This window comes from Bombyx mori, chromosome 8, assembly GCF_030269925.1.
Source record: "Bombyx mori chromosome 8, ASM3026992v2".
NCBI lineage: Eukaryota > Metazoa > Arthropoda > Insecta > Lepidoptera > Bombycidae > Bombyx > Bombyx mori.
This window is the reverse complement of record NC_085114.1, coordinates 8,528,003-8,548,589: the sequence shown is the minus strand read 5'-3', so window position 1 is coordinate 8,548,589 and position 20,587 is coordinate 8,528,003. Positions and strand designations below refer to the sequence as shown.

At 38.0% G+C, this 20,587-nt stretch overlaps 2 protein-coding genes and 1 long non-coding RNA gene across 4 annotated transcripts in view; 1 reads left to right on the top strand and 2 right to left on the bottom strand.

The window, feature by feature from the left end:
- LOC134199258 (uncharacterized) overlaps positions 1 to 20,587 on the bottom strand; it is a 55,282-nt gene that overhangs the window by 20,269 nt on the left and 14,426 nt on the right. The gene's annotated exons all lie outside the window — the stretch shown is intronic.
- LOC134199315 (uncharacterized) lies at positions 2,686 to 8,596 on the bottom strand. The gene is made up of 2 exons (XM_062669927.1): positions 8,413 to 8,596; positions 2,686 to 7,836 (listed from the first exon to the last, which is right to left on the bottom strand). The coding sequence occupies exon 2, from the start codon at positions 7,381 to 7,383 to the stop codon at positions 2,878 to 2,880; it is 4,506 nt and encodes a 1,501-aa protein (XP_062525911.1). The 5' UTR covers positions 7,384 to 7,836; positions 8,413 to 8,596; the 3' UTR covers positions 2,686 to 2,877.
- Positions 15,086 to 20,587, top strand: part of LOC101745493 (protein alan shepard) — a 150,775-nt gene continuing 145,273 nt past the window's right edge. The window contains exon 1 of one of the 2 annotated variants that reach the window (XM_021351930.3): positions 15,086 to 15,219. In XM_021351930.3, the coding sequence (XP_021207605.1) occupies positions 15,163 to 15,219 (57 nt within the window). In that variant the 5' untranslated portion in view covers positions 15,086 to 15,162. The remainder of the gene's footprint in view (positions 15,220 to 20,587) is intronic. The other variant, XM_021351931.3, reaches the window with a different exon arrangement.

Genomic DNA, 20,587 nt, shown 5'->3' with positions numbered 1-20,587 from the left:
TGGCATTGCTGACTTTCGTGAGCAAAGGTGAGTACCATAGTATCGGCGGCTCGTATGATTGTTGTATTCGAAAAACCCTAACAAAATTGACATTATTTGATATATCATCAATTGACGTTCGATTTAGTTTATCGCTCGCAGAAAGCTTCGTATTGAGAATGATCAGATCGACTGTAATAGCTCATTTCCCGTTAACAAAAGATTCATTCACGCGGACTCAAATCTAAATTGCTAAATTGTTCTTACCTATTCGCTTTGAAGAGGTAATTATAGGTAATTAGTGTTACGCATAAAAAACCTACGAAAACTGTAATAAATTTGAATTCGTAATCTCACAATAATGTTCGAATAAAAATTCCAATTTATTCTAAAATAGTCCCTAAAACCTGTTTGTGTGGCGTAATTTTTAAACGTTTAGTTTCGGGTAAGTTTCTGTAATTTTTTGCGACAAAACAACTTTTTTTTTATATACAAGCTGAAGTTATACAAGCTAAAGTCGTCGTGGCCTAAGAGATAAGACGTTCGGTGCATTCGTGTTGAGTGATGCACTGGTGCTCGAATCCAAGGCGGTTACCAATTTTTCTAATGAATTATGTACTCAACAAATGTTCACGATTGACTTCCACGGTGAAGGAATAACATCGTGGAATAAAAGTGAAACACGCAAAATTATAATTTGCGTAATTACTGGTGGTAGGACCTCTTGTGAGTCCGCGCGGGTAGGTACCACCGCCCTGCCTATTTCTGCCATGAAGCAGTAATGCGTTTCGATTTGAAGGGTGGGGCAGCCGTTGTAACTATACTGAGATCTTAGAACTTATATGTCAAGGTGGGTGGCGCATTTACGTTGTAGATGTCCATGGGCTCCAGTAACCACTTAACATCAGTTGGATTGTGAGCTTGTCCACCCACCTAAGCAATAAAAAAAAAGTGGCCCGATCATATTTGTCAAAGAACCTATAACTGTTGGGATTGAAGAGTTCTGGAGTGGAGACCGCGGACCGGTAACCGTAGTGTAGGACGTCCAGTAATAAGCTAGAGCGACTTTATACGCAGATCAGGAGGCAGCGGATGGAGACGACAGGGTTGCGTGGCGTGTCTATGCTCAACATCATCATTCATCAACAGCCCACAGTCGTCCACTGCTGGACATAGGCCTCTCCCAACCCACATCACTGAGCTCGGGCTTCGGCTCTCCTCATCCGCTTCTTGCTGGCCACTATTCGGAGGTCATCGCACCGCCTAGCCAGGGGGCGTCCCACGTTACGTCTTCCGCCGCGCGATCTCCACTCGAGAACCCGCATAAAACTAGCCCAGTCTAGCCCAGCCTAATCCAGCCTATGCCCAACAGTAGACAAAAATAGGCTGTAACTGACGAACAGTCATTTATATTAAAGTCTTTTTTCCTGCAGCCGTTCCTATCTCTAAGGGAACATAAATACTATTGTATTTGTGAATACCTGTATCGCTTTAAAGTATGAGAGAGTATTTAAGCTCAAACGTTTGTATTCTCATGCGTCTGAGGCAGCGGCTTTTGTTGCTTTGTGAGGTGCATACAGGGATTAAGCCTTATCGATTCGCGACAGTACTTAAGGTGAACTAGCGGGGATTGTAGGTCTATTGTGCCAACGCTTTCATCTTAGACGGCTTGGGAACTGTTCATGCTTTCAATTTTAAATTCGTTTGTTATTTATAAGATAACTAAGAGAAATCACTCACGCGCCACCGTGCCTATCGAGAAATTATGAAAAAACATACTTAAGTTAACGTTAATCGCACGTCACTCAAACGGATAAAGACGCTTGAGCGGTCACGAACAAATAAACATACATTGAAATAGGTTAGGTAATAATCTACACGTGTAAAATGAATGTACGCAGAACCTGACTGCCACTTAATATAAAAAAAAGTTGAATCCTAATATGAATTTATGATTGCAGTTCATTTGCAAACAGAGATGTAGTAAACATGTTTATGCAAAAGTATCAATGTAATTAAGATTATTTCATCACATTGGGAAAGAAATTCAATTATTTAACAACCATAACGATTTAGAGCAGATCGTTTACATATCCGACCCAGGCGACGGGGCAACGCAAAGACGCCATCGCCCGAAACATGTCTTGTCGGATCCCCCGGATCTATTCTCGGCGCTTTTAGGCTTTTCAAGCACTGGTCACCGTTCTCGTCGAAGCTGTCGATTACGATGAGAGTTCGACGCACAACACAACCCTGAGTTTCTCGCCGGATCTTTTCAGTGGGTCGCGATTCCGATCCGGGGCTTGATTCTGCGAAGCACTGCTCTTGCTAGGGTTGTTGGGTTGTTGAGCCCGTGAGCTCACCTACCCATGCGACTGTATCTGGAATTACCTCTTAACTACCAGCGAACAGGCAGGGAAGAAAAAGAGCGGAACGTCGTCTATCTAACTGAGGAAATAACGTCAAAGTATTTTCTTTTCTTAAATATTATCATATTAAAAAAAAACATTCGTCAATTAATTCGGTATTAGTACGTTATTAAATGATAAAGTATTTAATAATGAAACAAAAAATTGCTTTAGGCTCATGTAATCCTCCGATCGCGGCTTGAAACGAAAGCCGACCTCGAGTAACGGGGGTCAAAAAAAAGCTTGTAATCCTGAAATCCATTTTAATTACTGTTGCGTTGTGAATAAGAGTGGACTGTATTATTAGTATGATTTTATTTATCTATAAGTGACAAAATGAAGAATTTAAAATTAATGACTATAAGAAATAAGAAACAGATGTGTCGCCCATGACGGCTGGAAATGGAAAGGGGTAAGGCGTCATAGCGGACGTCGCTCGTTGACACCTTTGACATTCCGAATTCAAACATACTCCCCGGTTGAAGTGTCTTCAATAATTGATGGGAAGTGGGCAGATAGTGTTGAAAGCGCGGCGAATGACACCTCGTCGTGTGTAGATGTCTGCAACTCTTCCAATATCGTCGCTACCACTGTACAGCTGAAGTATGCGTCCAAGTGGCCACAGTAGCGGAGATGATGATGGTTCCTTTACGATGACTAGATCACCCACTTTCAAAGGCTCTGCAGATGTTTTACACCATTTAGATTTTTGTTGCAACCAAGAGATGTATTCTTGAGAGAATCTTTTCCAAAAGTGTTGCTTGAGATATTCTATTCTGCGAAACCTCTGCAGACTAGTGATATTGGTACTATCTGGTACTTGAGGATGTGGCGCAAATATCACTGATCGTCCGATAAGGAAATGAGCTGGGGTTAATGGAGTGAGATCGGATGGGTCATCCGATAGAGGAGTTAAAGGTCTTGAATTTAGAATTGCTTCTATTTGTGTTAAACATGTTGCCATTTCTTCAAAAGTTAAATTTGTTAGACCTAATGTGCGCCTTAAATGATATTTTGTTGATTTTACTGCAGACTCCCAAATACCTCCGAAATGCGGAGTATAAGCAGGGATAAATGAAAATTTAATACTTGAATCGAAATTCCTAAGTTCTAAATCTTGTGACAGAAATCGAGCCAACTCGTTAAAGGCTCCTACAAAGGTTGTGCCGTTGTCTGAGAAAATGTTGCGTGGTTTTCCCCTCCGAGCAATAAAACGGCTAAGAGCAGCTAGAAATGCTTCTTTTGTCATGTCTGAAACAAGTTCAAGATGAACAGCTCTCGTAGCGAGACACACACATACACATATAAATGATTTTACAAGTTTACATCCCCTGCCTTTTCGGTCAGCTATCATGATTGGCCCGGCATAGTCAATTCCAGTGTCTAAGAATGGAAATTCAAGATGTAAACGTTGTTCTGGAAGATTACCCATCACAGGTTGAAGTGTATTTGCCTTTATTCGACAGCATTTTATGCACTGATGACATGTTTTTTTTGCTAAATTTCTACCGCCAATGGGCCAGTAGTGATGACGAATGCTAGCTAACAAAAGCAAAGGGCCTGCATGCTTTAATGTTATATGAAACATGTTGAAAATGAGATGAGTTATTTTATGTGAACTTGATAAAAGGATAGGATGTTTAACATTATAGTCATAAAATGAGTTGTTGAGCCTGCCTCCTACTCTTATCAATTTGTTTGAGTCAAGAAATGGTGATAGTTTTAATAGTGTATTTTTTACAGGTAATGTTTTGCCTGTACTTAGTAAATTGTATTCTTCAGAGAATGTTTCTTGCTGACTAAATTTTAATAATTTGTTCAATGATTGCTCTAATTCAGAACTCTGCTTAGTAGGTTTCTTTTGACATTTATTTATAAACTTAATAACATATGCCACTATACGTTGTAATTTACAGAAAGAGGAACATTTTTCTGTAATTTTTGCTAAACAATGTGTGTTTTCAGTTATGTCCACTTGATTGGAACAAACTATATCTGGTAAATTTGAAGATATTTGAGGAAATGTTGGCCAATTCTCTTCACAATTTAACAAGAATTGAGGCCCTGACCACCATAGTGAGAACTTATTGATTCTGTCTGCACTCAATCCTCGTGAGACGAGATCTGCGGGATTTTCTGAAGACGGAACATATCTCCATGATCCACCTGCATTATCTTGTATTTCAGAAATACGATGCCTAACAAATGGTTTTAGTAAATTTGGTGCCGAGGATAGCCAACCCAAAACAATAGTTGAGTCGCACCAAAAGATAGATTTTTGAAAATTTAATGTAAGGGATTGACATACTTTTTTATGTAAGCGAGATCCTAACAGAGCTGCGCATAGTTCTAACCGTGGGATAGTGGTAGCCTTTATCGGGGCTATCTTGCTTTTAGCAGTTAAAAGATGAACATGCACATCACCCGTAGATGTGATGGAACGAACATAGATGCATGTACCATATGCTTTCTCTGATGCATCTGAGAAGACATGCAATTGTAATTTGACTGGTAAATCACAAGTTATCCATCGGGGAATCTCTAAACTGTTTAAAAGAGGTAATGTTGTTTGAAATTCAGTCCAGAGATCATGGATGTCTGTTGGGACTGGGTCATCCCAAGAACATTTTGCGATCCACAATTGTTGCATTATGATCTTTGCTTTCACAATACATGGTACCACGAGACCAATAGGATCAAAGATCTGAGAAATTGTTGACAAAATATGACGTTTTGTCACCTTAACAATGGGGTATAAATTAATGTTGAAAGAAAATACATCAGCAGTACAATGCCAATTTAAACCTAACGTTTTTGATAACTCATTCTCACTTAGGTTAATGATGTCAGATGGATTATGATTACTTAATAAAGCTTGTGTAATTTCTGTTGAATTTGATTTCCATTTCCTAAGGTTGAATTGAGCAGCTTGAAAAGCAGAAATTACACTTTGACATTGACTAATTGTTGTATCAATAGTAGCATTTCCTGATATGTAATCATCCATGTAAAAGTCATTTGCTATAGTATACTGAATGGATGGATCAGGATGTTCCTGAGCTAATTGCATGAGACATCTAGTAGCTAGATATGGTGATGAAGACATTCCATAAGTAACTGTATTTAATGTGTATGTTTTGAGAGCATGTGTAGGATGTTCTCTCCAAATTATCTGTTGATAATTACAGTGTGAATCATTAACGAGTATTTGACGATACATCTTTTCTATATCTGCACAAACTACATATTTGTGTTGTCTAAATCTAAGCAAAATTGACAGTAAATCATTTTGAAGAATGGGCCCTACCATTTGGATGTCATTAAATGATTTACCTGATGATGTCTTAGCGGAACCGTCAAAAACTACTCTTAATTTCGTAGTAGTGCTTGATTCTCGTATTACACCATGATGTGGTAAAAAATAAGAGGAGCTCGACAGTTGAGATTGCTTGAAATTGGTATTTTCTGACATGTGTCCTAATTTAATGTAATCTTTCATGAATTCTACATATTGTTGTTTGAAGTTTTCGTTTCGGCTTAAACGATTTTCTAAGGAAAAAAATCGACGTTTAGCTAATGTATAAGAATCACCTAGTACACTAGGCGTTTCCTTTAAAGGAATGTTGACTACAAAACGTCCGTTTTTGTTACGGGATGTAGTATTGATAAATATTTGTTCACAGGCTCTTTCATCTGCTGTTAATGTATGTTTTGTAGCAATAGAATCTAACTCCCAGAAACGAGTTAAATCTTCATGTATGCTATTGATTAACATACATGTTTGTTGTGGGTGGTTATTCTGAGGTATTGACCCAGAAATTAACCATCCTAATTTCGAATCACATAACATGGGCAAATTCCTACCCATGTGGATACGATCCGCGCCTATGACGTCCCAAAAGACTTCAGCTCCAAGAAGAATGTCTATGGAAGACGGAGTATTGAAGTTGGGGTCGGCTAGACGGATGTCCGAAGGTATAGGAATAGCCTTTGTATTTATGTAAACTTGAGGTATGCATAATGATATTTTAGGTAGTACAAAACATTGTATGCTAGCTCTAAATACTTGATTTTTTGATGTAAATGAAATTTCACATGCTTCGTCGCAGTTTGAAATTTTTGCATTAATGCCCATTACTTTTGATTTTATTTTATAAGTGGATAAATTTAGCCTTTTGACCAAGTCTTTGGATATGAAGTTTGCTGTACTTCCATTATCCAACAACACTCGTGCAGTGTACTGATTTCCCTTGAAATCCTCCACTTGAACAAGGGCCGTCGAAAGTAATGTTAGACGACTATCAGTAGTGTGCTTAGCTGAGAAAGCAAGACTAGTTGTATTGTTACAATTTGACAATAACTTACTATTTTCAGTTGAATGTTCCGCTGAGAGAGCAATGGTTGCACTATTTGAATTAGGTTCATTATGAACATGCAACAAAGTATTATGTTTAACAGTACAATATTTACAAGGACCTAACCTACAAATTTTTGAATTGTGACCTACTCTAAGGCAATTGCTACATACTCCAAACTGTTGAACTTTTTCCAAACGTGTCTGAACTGATAATTCTCTAAATTCTGGACAAAGGAATAAGAAATGTGACTGCTTACACATAGGACATGAAATTGGTTTTAATTTGTTTTCAGAAATAATTAAACTTTTTGTTTTAATGTTACTGTTTTTCGATAAATCGCTCTGTAATTTTACCAATTTTGTCTGTTCAATCGTTTCCAATAAGTCAGCTCTATTATTAAGGAATGTGATGAATGTAGAGAATGTAGGTGAATCACATAATGAGTTTCTATACTCTTCCCACTGACGGTTTGTGACTTGGTCTAATTTACTCGTCATTAAATGAATAATGAGAGTGTCCCAGTGTTGAACCGGTTGACCTAATGTTGATAAAGCCCTAAGATTCTTATTCGTAATATCAATGATGTAACGCAATGCTTTGCTTGCTTCCTTATTAATTGGTACTACATTGAAAAGCATTTGAACATGGTTATTGACCAGCAGACGGTTATTGTCATACCTGTCACAGAGTAACTTCCAGGCAATATCATAGTTGGTAGATGTAAAATCTAAATTATTAATTACAAGTGCTGCACTTCCCTTCAAAGAAGCACGCAGGTAGTGTAACTTATTAATGTTATCAATGTTGTTGTTTATATGAATAATTGAAATAAAAGTGTCTCTAAATTCCAGCCAATCATGATAAGCACCATTGAATTTTGGAAGGTCTATTTTAGGCAATCTTATTGAGTTGTGTTTGTGTGTATGTGCACCACAAGAGCCCACCTCGGAGACTGCTTCACCCTGTAGAGGCTTGCGCGCTGCACTGATCAGCTGACGTGAAGAAGCTACTAAGCTGTAATATTGCTTCTCGAATTCCTCACGCTCCGCATATTGCTCGTTGGAATCATCCACTACAGACTCCAAATCGTTCTGTAATGCATCATATTTCTCATATAATGACTCGAATTTTTGAAGTCGATATTCGATTTCTATCACTTGAATCTCACTTAGTTTTTGGCACGATTTAGAAATGTTGATATATGATGAAAATTGTGTTAGTTTTGCTTTAATTGAAGCTCGTTTTTTAATTAGACTTTTCATGTCTGCCATTTTTTATGTAAGCCAATAAGATTATGTGGACAAGAAATGAAAATTATAAGATGACAGATGACAAATTTAAAAAAATTGAATCGAAATAGAATTTCAAATGTTATAAAATATAATGATGTCAAATTTTATCAAAATGCAATATGTTTGTATTAATGCTGTAGTTTTTAAATCGTTTTTCTTTATTTATTTTTTAGAGATGAATATAAAAATTGACTGTAGTTATAAATGTATGACGAAATAGCAACGTGTTCAAAACGTTCGAATAAATTATGCACTTTTTTGATAAAAACACATTAATATGAAGTAATAATTGCAATAGAATGAAAATTTTCAAGATTTATATTAGAATTAAAAAAATTATGAAGGGAATGTATGAGATGATTGGAACGGACTCACAGTGGATGGTGCAATCTGCTTGAATGTATCATCAGAATTGGTTCCTGTGATGTCCAAGGCTTCCAAATTGTATTGAATGTTGAACTTGCTTGTTGACGATATCTTCAGCAATCTTTGTTGAATAGCTAAATTTTGTCCAGCCGATGAAGCTCCGACGATTTTAAGATGGCGGTTAAGCGTCGGTTTTCAAATTGTATTTTCCGCAGGTCGTCGATCCGATTGTTTCACGGGAGAAGGACCATATGTTGCGTTGTGAATAAGAGTGGACTGTATTATTAGTATGATTTTATTTATCTATAAGTGACAAAATGAAGAATTTAAAATTAATGACTATAAGAAATAAGAAACAGATGTGTCGCCCATGACGGCTGGAAATGGAAAGGGGTAAGGCGTCATAGCGGACGTCGCTCGTTGACACCTTTGACATTCCGAATTCAAACAATTACTCTTGTCGGTATTACCTCAGATTCCCGTGAATATTTTCGATCGTAAATGCTTTGCCTCAATTGTTTGATACGTTTTGTCTACAAAGCACGGCAACATTTTGGAAGGAATCTTGCTATTGTTCCGAAATTGGCAGCATAAATTGCTATATTAAATTTAGCAAGGTTCATGAGCTGAGAAGTTTTTTGTACTACAGCTGTCGGTAACGAACCAAAATTGTTAATTTGGTTTAATATTGTTTTCATTATTATTTTTCTCAAAAAAGAGCTTAGAAACCTTAATAAAGCAATTTGGAAAAAATAAATCTAAATATTAAGTCATTTAAGGTTTTTTTTTCTATCATCTGCCGGAATCTATGAACACTTGCAATATGAATGCCAATACCCACCATGATGCATTAAATCATCGAAGTTCCAATTAAGCTGCAGTACCATAATTCGGACTGACATGTAAGGGAACTCAGCGACAGAAAAAGGCAAGATGGTATTTCCGACCCGTGTGGAACATACGATTTACCACCAGTTTAAGATAGGAATAAGTGCGAGGAATACAGGATATTATGCAGGAAAATAAGTAATACGATGAGCTATAAGGATGGTTATAGTGTTAAAGGCCTGAGTGACAGTCTGCACGTAACGGGAATAGCCTTTTAGGGTACGGATAGGCAGAAAAAAGAAGCAGTCCCGTATCTTCTAATGTTTCTCTTCTTCAATCCGTGCCCACCCAATGCTGAGTGTAGATCTCTTTTTGTGCACCCCATTCTCTTCGGTCTGTTGCCTTTCGCATTCAATCCCTATATATACTTATATAATGCCTATCTATCTTTTGATAATTAACATGCAATAGCCTTTTATTTGGTCAGGAGGAAATCGCCGGACTTCCGCCCTCCACTGGGGTTGGAGGGCGGGGCATGTCAGAGTCGAACTGACTAAAACCTCCTGTCGCTCAACAACCAACGTCCAAACCTCGCATGAGACAGAACTCATGAAAAGGCAAAGGGGGGAAAGTGAAGCGTTTAGTGTGGAGCACATCTCTCTCATCACCCTCCCCCTCGGGACGCCGGACCGGCGGTCGTCGGCGCCACGACCACCAGCCTTCTCGGTCGGCAGGCTATCCGAAGCCCGCCTAGATGACGCCGGCTAGAGTGAGCTATCCTACGTAATACCCCGCTGGGGCAGAACCAGCGTGTGTCGAGGATAGCCGGCCTTCCATCACCTGGATGCTCTTGCGTAAAACGCGTGCAGAGCAGCTTGCACGTCGTCTTCTTAGGCCCCTCTCGCCGGTCCCCAGACCGACACGTGAGGGGGATCCGAAACACTTAGAGGGCCAGGGCTTGGGCGAGATCCGCCTCCCTGACCCCCGCTCGACGGCGGCGGGATTGTGCGTCTCTCAGGCGCCACCGTCTCCTTCTGCGAGATGGTACACTCGCAGAAGTCGGGAATCGCCTTCCACGACTCGTCGTCGCCGAGCATCGATGCCACAACACTCGGCAACGACAAGTCGTTTCCTATTTTTACGACGAGGACACGGTGCCACCCCTCCCATGCGGGGCAGACGACGAGCGTATGCTCTGCCGTGTCCAAGTCGCAACCACAATGGCAGCACTCTGCCGTCGGCTCGGCTGTGATCTGGTGCAGGAACTCACCGAAATAACCATAGCCTAGCCTATTTTCAAGGCGTTTATTTGCAATAAACATATTTATTAAAAGAGCGACAACGAGACAAGAATGAACATTCACGTCGAATTTATAAGGAGACAATAAAAGGTGGTCGCAATTAGTGAAATGGCCACTGAGAACAAATGCGGTGCCAACAAAAGGTTCGAGGTTCTGACAAGGACCCTCTTTCATTTCTTCCAAATGAGCAAACTACAGTCGCTACTAGGGTAGGTTCTTGAGGAACGAAGGGCTGACGAGTATAGCTATTGTTCAAACCGCCAGTTCGGTAAGCACTTGTGCACTCTTGTTTGTTCTAATCAAGATATAATTCAGTTTTTCTCTTGTTTCCCCTGATTGTTCTTTTGAGCGAACTCGTGTTATTGTTTTATCTAACATCGCATCTTATTGTGTAACTAATGTTGAATTATTCATATCAGTAATTTACCTAATATCGTTAAGCATATATTTACACACGTGTAATAAAAAATATTATTAATGATAATTGAAAGAACTATGCATTCTTAATTAAATTAACACAACGATCACTCGGTTGAATCTTTGTAGTTATTATTTAAAACTATTGCTATGAATGTAAAGAGAAAAGAACGAAATAAGTCGTACAATTCAAATGATCACAACTAAAAACAATTGAAACGAACATAAATCTCATAAGTTAGATGCGCATGAAAAATTATCAAGTCTATATGTTACAATATAACATTTCCCCTGCGAGAAGAATTTGATGTAACAATTTCATTCGTAGTTTTGAACAGGTCATTTGGAATTCAGTTTTAGATTTTATTGTTGGAGAATAAACGTGGGCGTACCTACCTAGAATATATTTTATCTACTGACGCAATATAACTAATTCAGAATATTCGATTTGATTTTTTTCCTCAAACGAACTTTACGGAAAAAGCTTAGTAATTTTTTTACGGTTTGTCAAGTTAGGCAGCTAAATTTGTAGAACACAGATTGGAGGATAATAAAAATATAAAAGGATTGCCGAGGTGAAATGTGTGCCGAGGTGTCTTGTATGAAGTAGCTCTTAATAATGGTGCAAACGCTGTTTATTTTATTTTAAGGATACCCTGCCAGCGGAAGCGCTAAGTACAGGAGGGTATCTTAAGCTAAGGCCACGGAAAATATACTTTTTTTTTTTTTGGTCAGGAGGAAATCGCCGGACTTCCGCCCTCCACTGGGGACGGCGGGCGGAGCATGTTGGAGTCGAACCGACTAAAACCTCCTGTCGCTCAACAACCGACCTCCAAACCTCACATGAGACAGAACTCATGAAAAGGCAAAGGGGGGAAAGTGAAGTGTTTAGTGCGGAGTACATCTCTCCCATCACCCTCCCCCTCGGGACGCCGGACTGGCGGTCGTCGGCGCCACGACCACCAGCCCTCTCGGTCGGCAGGCTATCCGGAGCCCGCCTAGATGGCGCCGGTTAGAGTGAGCTATCCTACGGAATACCCCTCTGGGTCAGAACCAGCGTGGGTCGAGGATAGCCGGCCTTCCATCACCCGGATGCTCTTGCGTAAAACGCGTGCAGAGCAGTTTGCACGACGTCTTCTTAGGTCCCCCTCGCCGGTCCCCAGACCGACATATGAGGGGGACCCGAAACACTTAGAGGGCCAGGGCTTGGGCGAGATCCGCCTACGGAAAATATACTAGTATTATTTTTGGCCAATTTAATTCTGTGCTCTCACAATAAAACAGTGCAAAACATGCTAGCTTGGATGTCACTGCATCAATGTAAATCTGTAGCAAGCTCTAAAACTTCATAAACATATTCATTGATTTTGTTATTGGTGCAAAAAAAAAACTGTTACGTTACACACACACACACACACATCAACACGTACATAGCGTGTGTGTGTGTGTGTGTGTGTGTGTTTTACGCGTACTCTATGTTCTAGTCTACATTTAAGTAAACAAACCACAGTCGCAACAACTTTTGTCATTGCTTGTACTTATCGTTTCCTCAAGTCGGCTCAGAAGCGCACTGCGACGGGTTAAGTTTCTGTTTGTAGTTTCTAGACAAGCATGTAACATACAAACTCCTATTCCTACTATATCGAAAACTTCGAAAACTAAAGATGAGACTACGTAAATTTGAAATAGATGGATATTTGCTTTTCGTTCCCACAATCTATTATTTGTCTGGACAGTTTTCTTTTGTCAATATTTGAAAAGCAAACAGACTTGTCATCTTGTGTAAATAAATAAAATGCTGATATGAGACAAGTTTCGATAAAAAAAAACTACGCATTAACAAATTCATGTGCACTGTGCATTCGGCATTATCCATTAGCGCAATAAAAACCCACAAATCCAGGTTTGCGTAGTTGGTGGTAGGTAATAATTTCAGCACACATGTTCAGGTTACATGACATTACATCATCGTGCTTTTTTTTGGTCACAAATCAGGCACAGGTTTTAGATTTGATAAGGAACAGTCATTTTAATTTAACCGAACTCATGTCTTAATGGATGATGGCGACAGTTAGGTTGTGATAAAACAAATAACCGGCCGTTGTATTCGCCGATCCATTATAACTATACCTGAGACCTTAGAACTTATGTCTCAACGTGGGTGGCGCATTTACGTTGTAGATGTCTATGGGCTCCAGTAACCACTTAACACCAGGTGGACTGCGAGCTCGTCCACCCATCTAAACAATAAAAAAAAAATATATTAATGACGTTTATTTACGTGCATAGCGAGTACTGACGACGAATGTGCTCATTAATGTTTCACAGTATTGACGTAAAGAGCCCGCTTGTTGATAGAGATGAGACAACTTTAATGAAGTTTTACGTGGTGCCCCAAGTTGCATATTGACTGTAGAGAGCGGGTAAGTTGTAAGAGAAAACAAGTAATATTACTTACTAGCTGGCCCGGCAGATTTCGTAGTGCCTCAATCGATAAATAAAATACCTAAATTTTTGCATAAAATAAACTTAAAACAAACAAAAGGAATTCGTCCAACGGGGGACACATCAAAGGAAAAACAGAATTGTTATTTTTATTTAATTCCGAGCATTTTCATATTTAACTACCTTTTAAACCTTCTCTGGACTTCCACAAATAATTCAAGACCAAAATTAGCCAAATCGGTCCAACCGTTCTCGAGTTTTAGCGAGACTAACGAACAACAATTCATTTTTATATATATAGATAGAAGATAGATAATGATTTTTCTTTGTTTAAGTTTCGTAAACGGACACTACAACACCAAGCAAAGTCTCATAACATCTCATAACTTTTTTTTTCTGAAATACCTGACCTCTGCTGCATTGATCTTAGAAACAAGACTTCAAATTATTCGTTTGCAAGGCTCTGTAAATAATAGTTTTAATTTGATATCTTTCAACTAGTATTTTCGGCATGTGTAGCTTGAAGCAGAAACTCTTCACTATACGATTACTGCACCTTGCACCTTAGGCAATAAATTATACTAACGCATTCTCGCTGGAAATATCTGTCCCAGGAAAGCAGTTGATTTTATGCTATATCTGGGCCAGAACGAAGATATTTATTTAATTCTTTGGGATAATCACAATAGATCCACTTGGGTCTAAGGCTTATTATGTCAAAACTACCCTTACAATCGATTACTAAAAAAAAACATCTATCTATATACGGTAGTAGTATTTTAATAAACTATAACTCAAGCGTAAAATCGAATGGGTTTAAGTGAATCGCTCGACTGAACTACTAAGCCCTAATATTTTTACAGAAAATACAAGAGACATTATTACCTAAATCGAGTTTAGTAACCTGACCTTAAAGCTCTCCGTAGGAGTAGACTTATTTATTTCATTTCTAAGGAACTTTTATTATACCTGTTCGGTCAACTAGAACGCTAATAAATACGGAATTTTATGACCAACGATAAAAGTACATGTAAACGATTAGTTGGCAAATATCGTCAAATTTTGTACTAAATGTGTTTTGTTTCCATGTTATATTTGTGGATTTGATCAAAACTATTTTCGGGATAACAGTATTAACTTTGGTTCAGTATTGACTTTATTGAGTATAAAATAGCCATACAGTAAGACTACTAAACTGTTCTGAAACATTTTCAATATGGCGCCATTACAGTTAGCTTAATTCATGAATGAGCCTATTTGGAAAGCTACTTAAGAAGGCCTCGTGTATAATTTACTTTCACCTTTGAATATACGTAGATATACCCAAACATTCAATTCTAAAGTTTCAATAGTATAAAATAAATTGTACGAAAGAGGAACAATTTTTCTTTGTAATAATAATACTTCATAAGTACGTCACGAATTTAACTTCAAACTAAATTAAAACTTTTACTATAAATCAATTAGAGGTTGGAAATATCATGAACCTGTAGCGGCTCACGCTGTTACCTCGTGTTCGTCTCTATTCATTCGGCTCTATTCGCGCCCCGCGCAGACGTAATGATTGCGAAGGTGGCGCCCAGCGGCTGAAAAGCGAAACTTTTGACAAGCGGCTAAAATGGCCGTGTGAACACGCGATCAGCCACGCTGAAATCGTAACGTACGTCACGCGTCTAGTCAACACATACGATCGGTCCATTGAACTATGTTATAGTGTTTTACTGGGCTAAAAATCTCGTATATTGTTCGGTTCGTAAATTAAAATAAAATGGCTCTTCATCTCGAGACGACGTTGCAGCGGAAGCTGAACTTCAAGATGACCACGGTAAGTGCATTCAGCGGAGGCGGGCGGGCGGTTATCGATCGCCGTCCTCGTGGTCGGCAAAACATATGTTAGCTACGCATCCGTAGCACCAAACGATCTACGCGCTACGTTTCGTGAAACCCGTCAATGCTTTGCCGATTTCACGGGTGATTTATAATCGCATTACGGAAAACGGTCTCAATTCGTAACAATGTTGTCTGAAGCCGGCTCGTCGTTTTGTGTATAAACATGTAAATAAACACTTGTAGAGGGCCGATGTTATTTATAAAGTTAAGATTTGTAACGAGAGAGGCTTTGAAGTTAAAAATAGACGACTTTCGACATTCCTTTGGGGCTTGTAAACAAAACAATAAGTTTGCGAGAAACACGAGTTAATAACTTTCGAAATCAGTGGGAACTTTGAATTTAATAATAGATGAAGACTTATTTTATAGATAGTACTCAAACGATTTGATTTTCAGCACATTAAAAATATGTCAGAGGAAATAGACCAATATCGTTTTTGAACAATACACATGTTTTATTTAAAATTAATATGTCGGACAGTACTTATCCATTTACATGGTATTGTGTCTCCACAATACGGTTGTACCGTTTGGAATTAACTGAGAAAAAGATGAGCGTAGAGAGATAATAAATGGTTGGTTTTGTATTTGGCGATTTAGATGAAAACCAACCCGAAATATAGAAGTTTGGCGGTGTGGTTAAGCTGTCTAGTTTATGATTGTTCATGTCCCTGTTTAGTAAAGAAGGAAACTATAAAAGAAGAATAAGACTGGAAGAGCAAGAGACGTCATTCGATGCAACTTAGGCCGGTCTATTTTCGAACAGATTTCACTATTACTCTGGCTTATTCGAAGATAGAGTTTTTTTTCCAAATAAAGTCGGGTTTTTAAGCCAATTTTTTTAATGAAATTATATCATACACGAATAAAATAAATACGATGAATCCTTTTTAATAGCCTCAATGGACCGACAACGTTACGATATTCTCGACGTCAAGTAATCTCTGAAGCTCATGGGCACTACGAAACATGAGATTGTAGTTCCAATTATATTGGAATACAAGTAATTATAAAATTTTAAAAGGACGCATATATCTTTCATCGTACGAATTCAAGGCTCCTTGTAATTAAGCAGTTACTTGAACCCATAGACGACACAATGTGGAAGCCGCTACTCATCTTGGATCATGAAATCAAAGCGGAGGTTTTCTTTAATCTCATTTGCCCTACTACAAAATGAGTACTGGTAGGGTTTGATACGTAAAAACTTCTAGAAATCTAGAAGCACTCGACCTGGTCAGAGTCGTGTGATGTAGTTTGATAGTTTGCCCGTCAATCATTTAATAAAACAAATGTAATGCTGTTCCTAAGTAATCTCACAAAAAAAAATATAATAAAAAGACGATGGCACTCCCATATTGTAAGTTTTTTTTTTGTATAAGAGGAAACGCGCGCCGGTTTCTACAGAACCGGTTTTGATAATATTTTTGTGAGTTTTTGAGTGATTCCCTGAATATTTTAGATTTACTATTGGGCAGGGTTCGTGCCGCAGCAAGCAGATTTCCGATTAAAACTTTAGGATAGGACAACGTTTATCGGGCCTGCCAGCATCATAATTATATACAAGAGCCGTAATTCTATGCTTTTTCTTTCTTGAAGTTTTAGCTTTCGGTTTCAAATTTCTAATTAAAATATACAGGAAATAGCACGTGGTTACTGAACGTACGCGTTAAACTCTCAAAACAAACGACAATTACATGACTTAGTACCTTAAAGAGTTTATACGTATTAAGCGTTATTGCTTTTGACATAATTTTCCCCGAAAGGCTGAATTTATAACATTACTTAAATTACTCGATTCAAGTTCCTCACAGCGGAAAAGCTACAGAAAATATTTGCGTTTTGAGCATAAATTTACATCAACGTAGCCTAGCTCTATTATTACTTATAAAAGAAATTGAGTAGAATGAAACCGTTCCAAATTAAGTCGCAAGAAAACGCGAAGGCTTAGCTGTACAGTACTTTAAAGTAAGACTTAGAACATAATTAAACTGGACCCGTCTACTAAATATAAATGTAGAAAGTGAAATGTAATATTTTCGTGTCACACATTATTTCAACTAACGACATAAACACCGGCCGTGTTTGGTGCTTTTAGGTACCACAAGCACCGGTCACCGTCCTCGTCGAACCCGTCGCTTGCGACGAAGGGCTCGACGAGCGAATTAACCCATAGACACAGCCCACTGAGTTTCTCGTCGGATCTTCTCAGTGGGTCGCGTTTCCGATCCGGTGGTAGATTCTGTGAAGCGCTGCTCTTGCTAGGGCCAGTGTAAGTAACACTCCGGTTTGAGCCCCGTGAGCTCACCTAGACTGGGTGAAGCTGAAATAGCCTCTCAAGGCTATCAGCATAGGTAGGAAAAAAAGGCCGTGTTTTAAGTCTTCAAGTTATTCACCGAACCAAAGAGTAGATATTTTTCACAAGAGTGGTTTAACGTATGTACAGTCACTTTGAAAATAGAGATTGCTTTAACAAGAAAATCCGTTATTCTATAATAATTCGACAAAATACACAAATTTCATTACAATCTCACAAATTTGTGTTTATTTTTAATGTTATTTTTCGTTGTCGAAGTGTTAATTCCTCCTCGCTTCTCAAAGCTTTCCGGAGCTTCGCCTTTTCTGAGAAATAATAAAACATCTCACTTAGAATTACAGCACGAACATTATTTGGAAAACTAATTATTGACAACAATTAATTAGTATTGTCCAGCTGTGTGAAATACCTTTATTTCCACCCGAATTCGCTTCTCTAAAATTATCTCCAATTTTTTTCTGAAGTCATTAATTTGGTGTTAAATTGCAGTATTGTTTAGCACCCTACGTTCTTATAAAAAGGCACAAACACAACATTAATTCTCTTTTTGGGTGTCTCTCACTGAATTCGAACGTATTACGGTTTATTGCTTATCTGTAAATCCTGGTTGAGCCCAGAGCATGGAAAGGTGACTCTGCCCATGTGAATCGAATCGGAAGGGTCGCAGTAGTCTTTCTATTAAATGATGCCTGCTACGGAATCTTTTCTCACAAAATATGGAGTGTTGTCCGAAAAAAGAAAAAGGTTATCTCTAGAAGTTTAAGTTTGTATTAGCATGCGTATATTTATACTTTGATGTCAATATTCACACGATCGGAAGTTTATTGAGGTGAATAAAATACAAAGCTTGTAATAGTTCTGATTTTAGTCAGGCATTTTATAACGGAGTAAGCTGGCTGGTTCCGTGGTGTTTTTAAAATGAAGACGTCATCGTAGCTTCTCTTCATCATTGCCTTCCATAGTGACTGTAATTAAGACTTACTTTTCCAACGATTTCCATTTATTTCATTCCAAGTGTACAGCGATAATAACAGAGAGCTCCGCCTCAGTCGGCTACTCGAGTCGGAGTGTTTTGTGCGACAATAGTCACTCGCATTTATAGTAGAAAGAGCTTAGTCTCTTGAATACCGTCTTAAACAGTTTCCACGTGTGTATTAAGGAAACAGTTAACTTTAACTATTTTTAGTTTAAATAGTGATGTTGCGCCGACTTATATAATTAGAAGCGAAATCATTAGAATAAAAATTTAATTATCCCCTGAATTCATATTTTATTTGTACAGATTTTTGAGGCGTATGTGTAAATACAAATTGTAAAGAGTTCTCTTCAATCGTTTCAAAGCAACAAAAGAAATGTACGCACATAAATCACCGCACCTTTTCCTTATGAGATGTAACTTCGGAATTGAAAAGATTTCCTTTCACCACAATTGTTCGGAAACACAACTTCCAACTTTTGAATACCAATTCACGTATATTCTACCAATGTTTTTCTTCAGCCGAATACCTATTGATATATAATTTGGTTGTTTGTTGTATAGCATCATCAATCTTGCCGTCTTACGATGTAATATTCGCCTTAGTTCGGACCCTTAGCGTGATTTTTAAGAGTATGTACGTCTTGCGTCCCGAAACACATTCTGCGGCTGCGATTTGTACTAAATTCCGCAAACTGGAGAAATTATGAACAATCGATCATTTTATTTAAAGATGTTAAACAGATATATGAAGTTTTAAAATAAATCACGTGCGTACGAGTATGTTTCTCGACCCTTAGTAAGGTCTGTCCGTAAAGTAGTATCCAGATTTAAACAAATCTTCATAAAATAACGAATAATTAAAAACAGATACTTGCGGCTTAGGCGAGTATACAGCCGAGAAATGTATTCAGAGCTCTCAGCCATGAGTACCAATATAACAAAATTACTTTAATGATGATAAAAGATAAAGAATCTGCAAGAAAACTTAGTGTCTATGCCTCATATATTTTGTGAGTGCAAACGCTTAGCAAGAGTAGGAATAAATTTCTTAAGCGATGTCTACATTGTATACACAGCTATTTTTAAAAAGACCCATCCTTGTAACTTTATATGTTTGAAAATATAATAGGATCGTTGAGCGCAATAAACGTTACATTTTAAATTATAGTGACATCTATAAACAATATTTAATATCCAAGCCGGAATATTTTTAAGACCGTTACGAACGTTTTCGGCAATGTTCCAGAACGAAAGCCGATTAGTTTGGTAGGCGCTGCCTCCTGCAGTCTCGGCGACTGTACTTAGCCACTTGTTTGTTGTTCTTAATGAGCTTCGCCATCCAACTTTGGGACTGTTTTCGCCTCAATTAAGACTAAAAACATGACCAAGTTTTGTAACATTGTTCGCGGCACTCCGCATGTGTCGTTAAGTGGTTATGTAATGTAAAGTTGCATTCCGCAATCAAGCAGTCTACAGTTTATTAAAATGTTAAGGAGATAGAACATATTAGGACATGGCACTAAATTACACTTACGGCATATCTTATACAATACATAATAATATAATTAAATAAATAAAAACAATTTGAGTTTATTTAATTCGAGAAAACATCCATAACATCTAGTAGGTATATACATAAGGTAATTTCACTAAAGGATGTGTATTTAAAAACTGTTCTGTCACAACTGTTCTGTCTATGAGCTCCAGTAACGTGGGCTGTGAACTCGTCCAGCCACCTAAGCAATAAAAAAAATCTATATATTAGGGGTTAAAGTATTGAAATTGCTGATTTGTACTGAAAAATTGAAATTCTTTTTTTATCAAACCAAATTTAATCAAATCAATCTATAATACCATTATTATCTATACATTGCTGCCATGTAATAGGAAGGTCATGTATGCCTTTGCGACAGAATTCTGGTGATCTATATTCTACAAACTGTGTGAAAGCATTTTGGACTACCTCCTGGGAAGAAAACTTTTTATTAAGTAGACAATTGTCCAAAT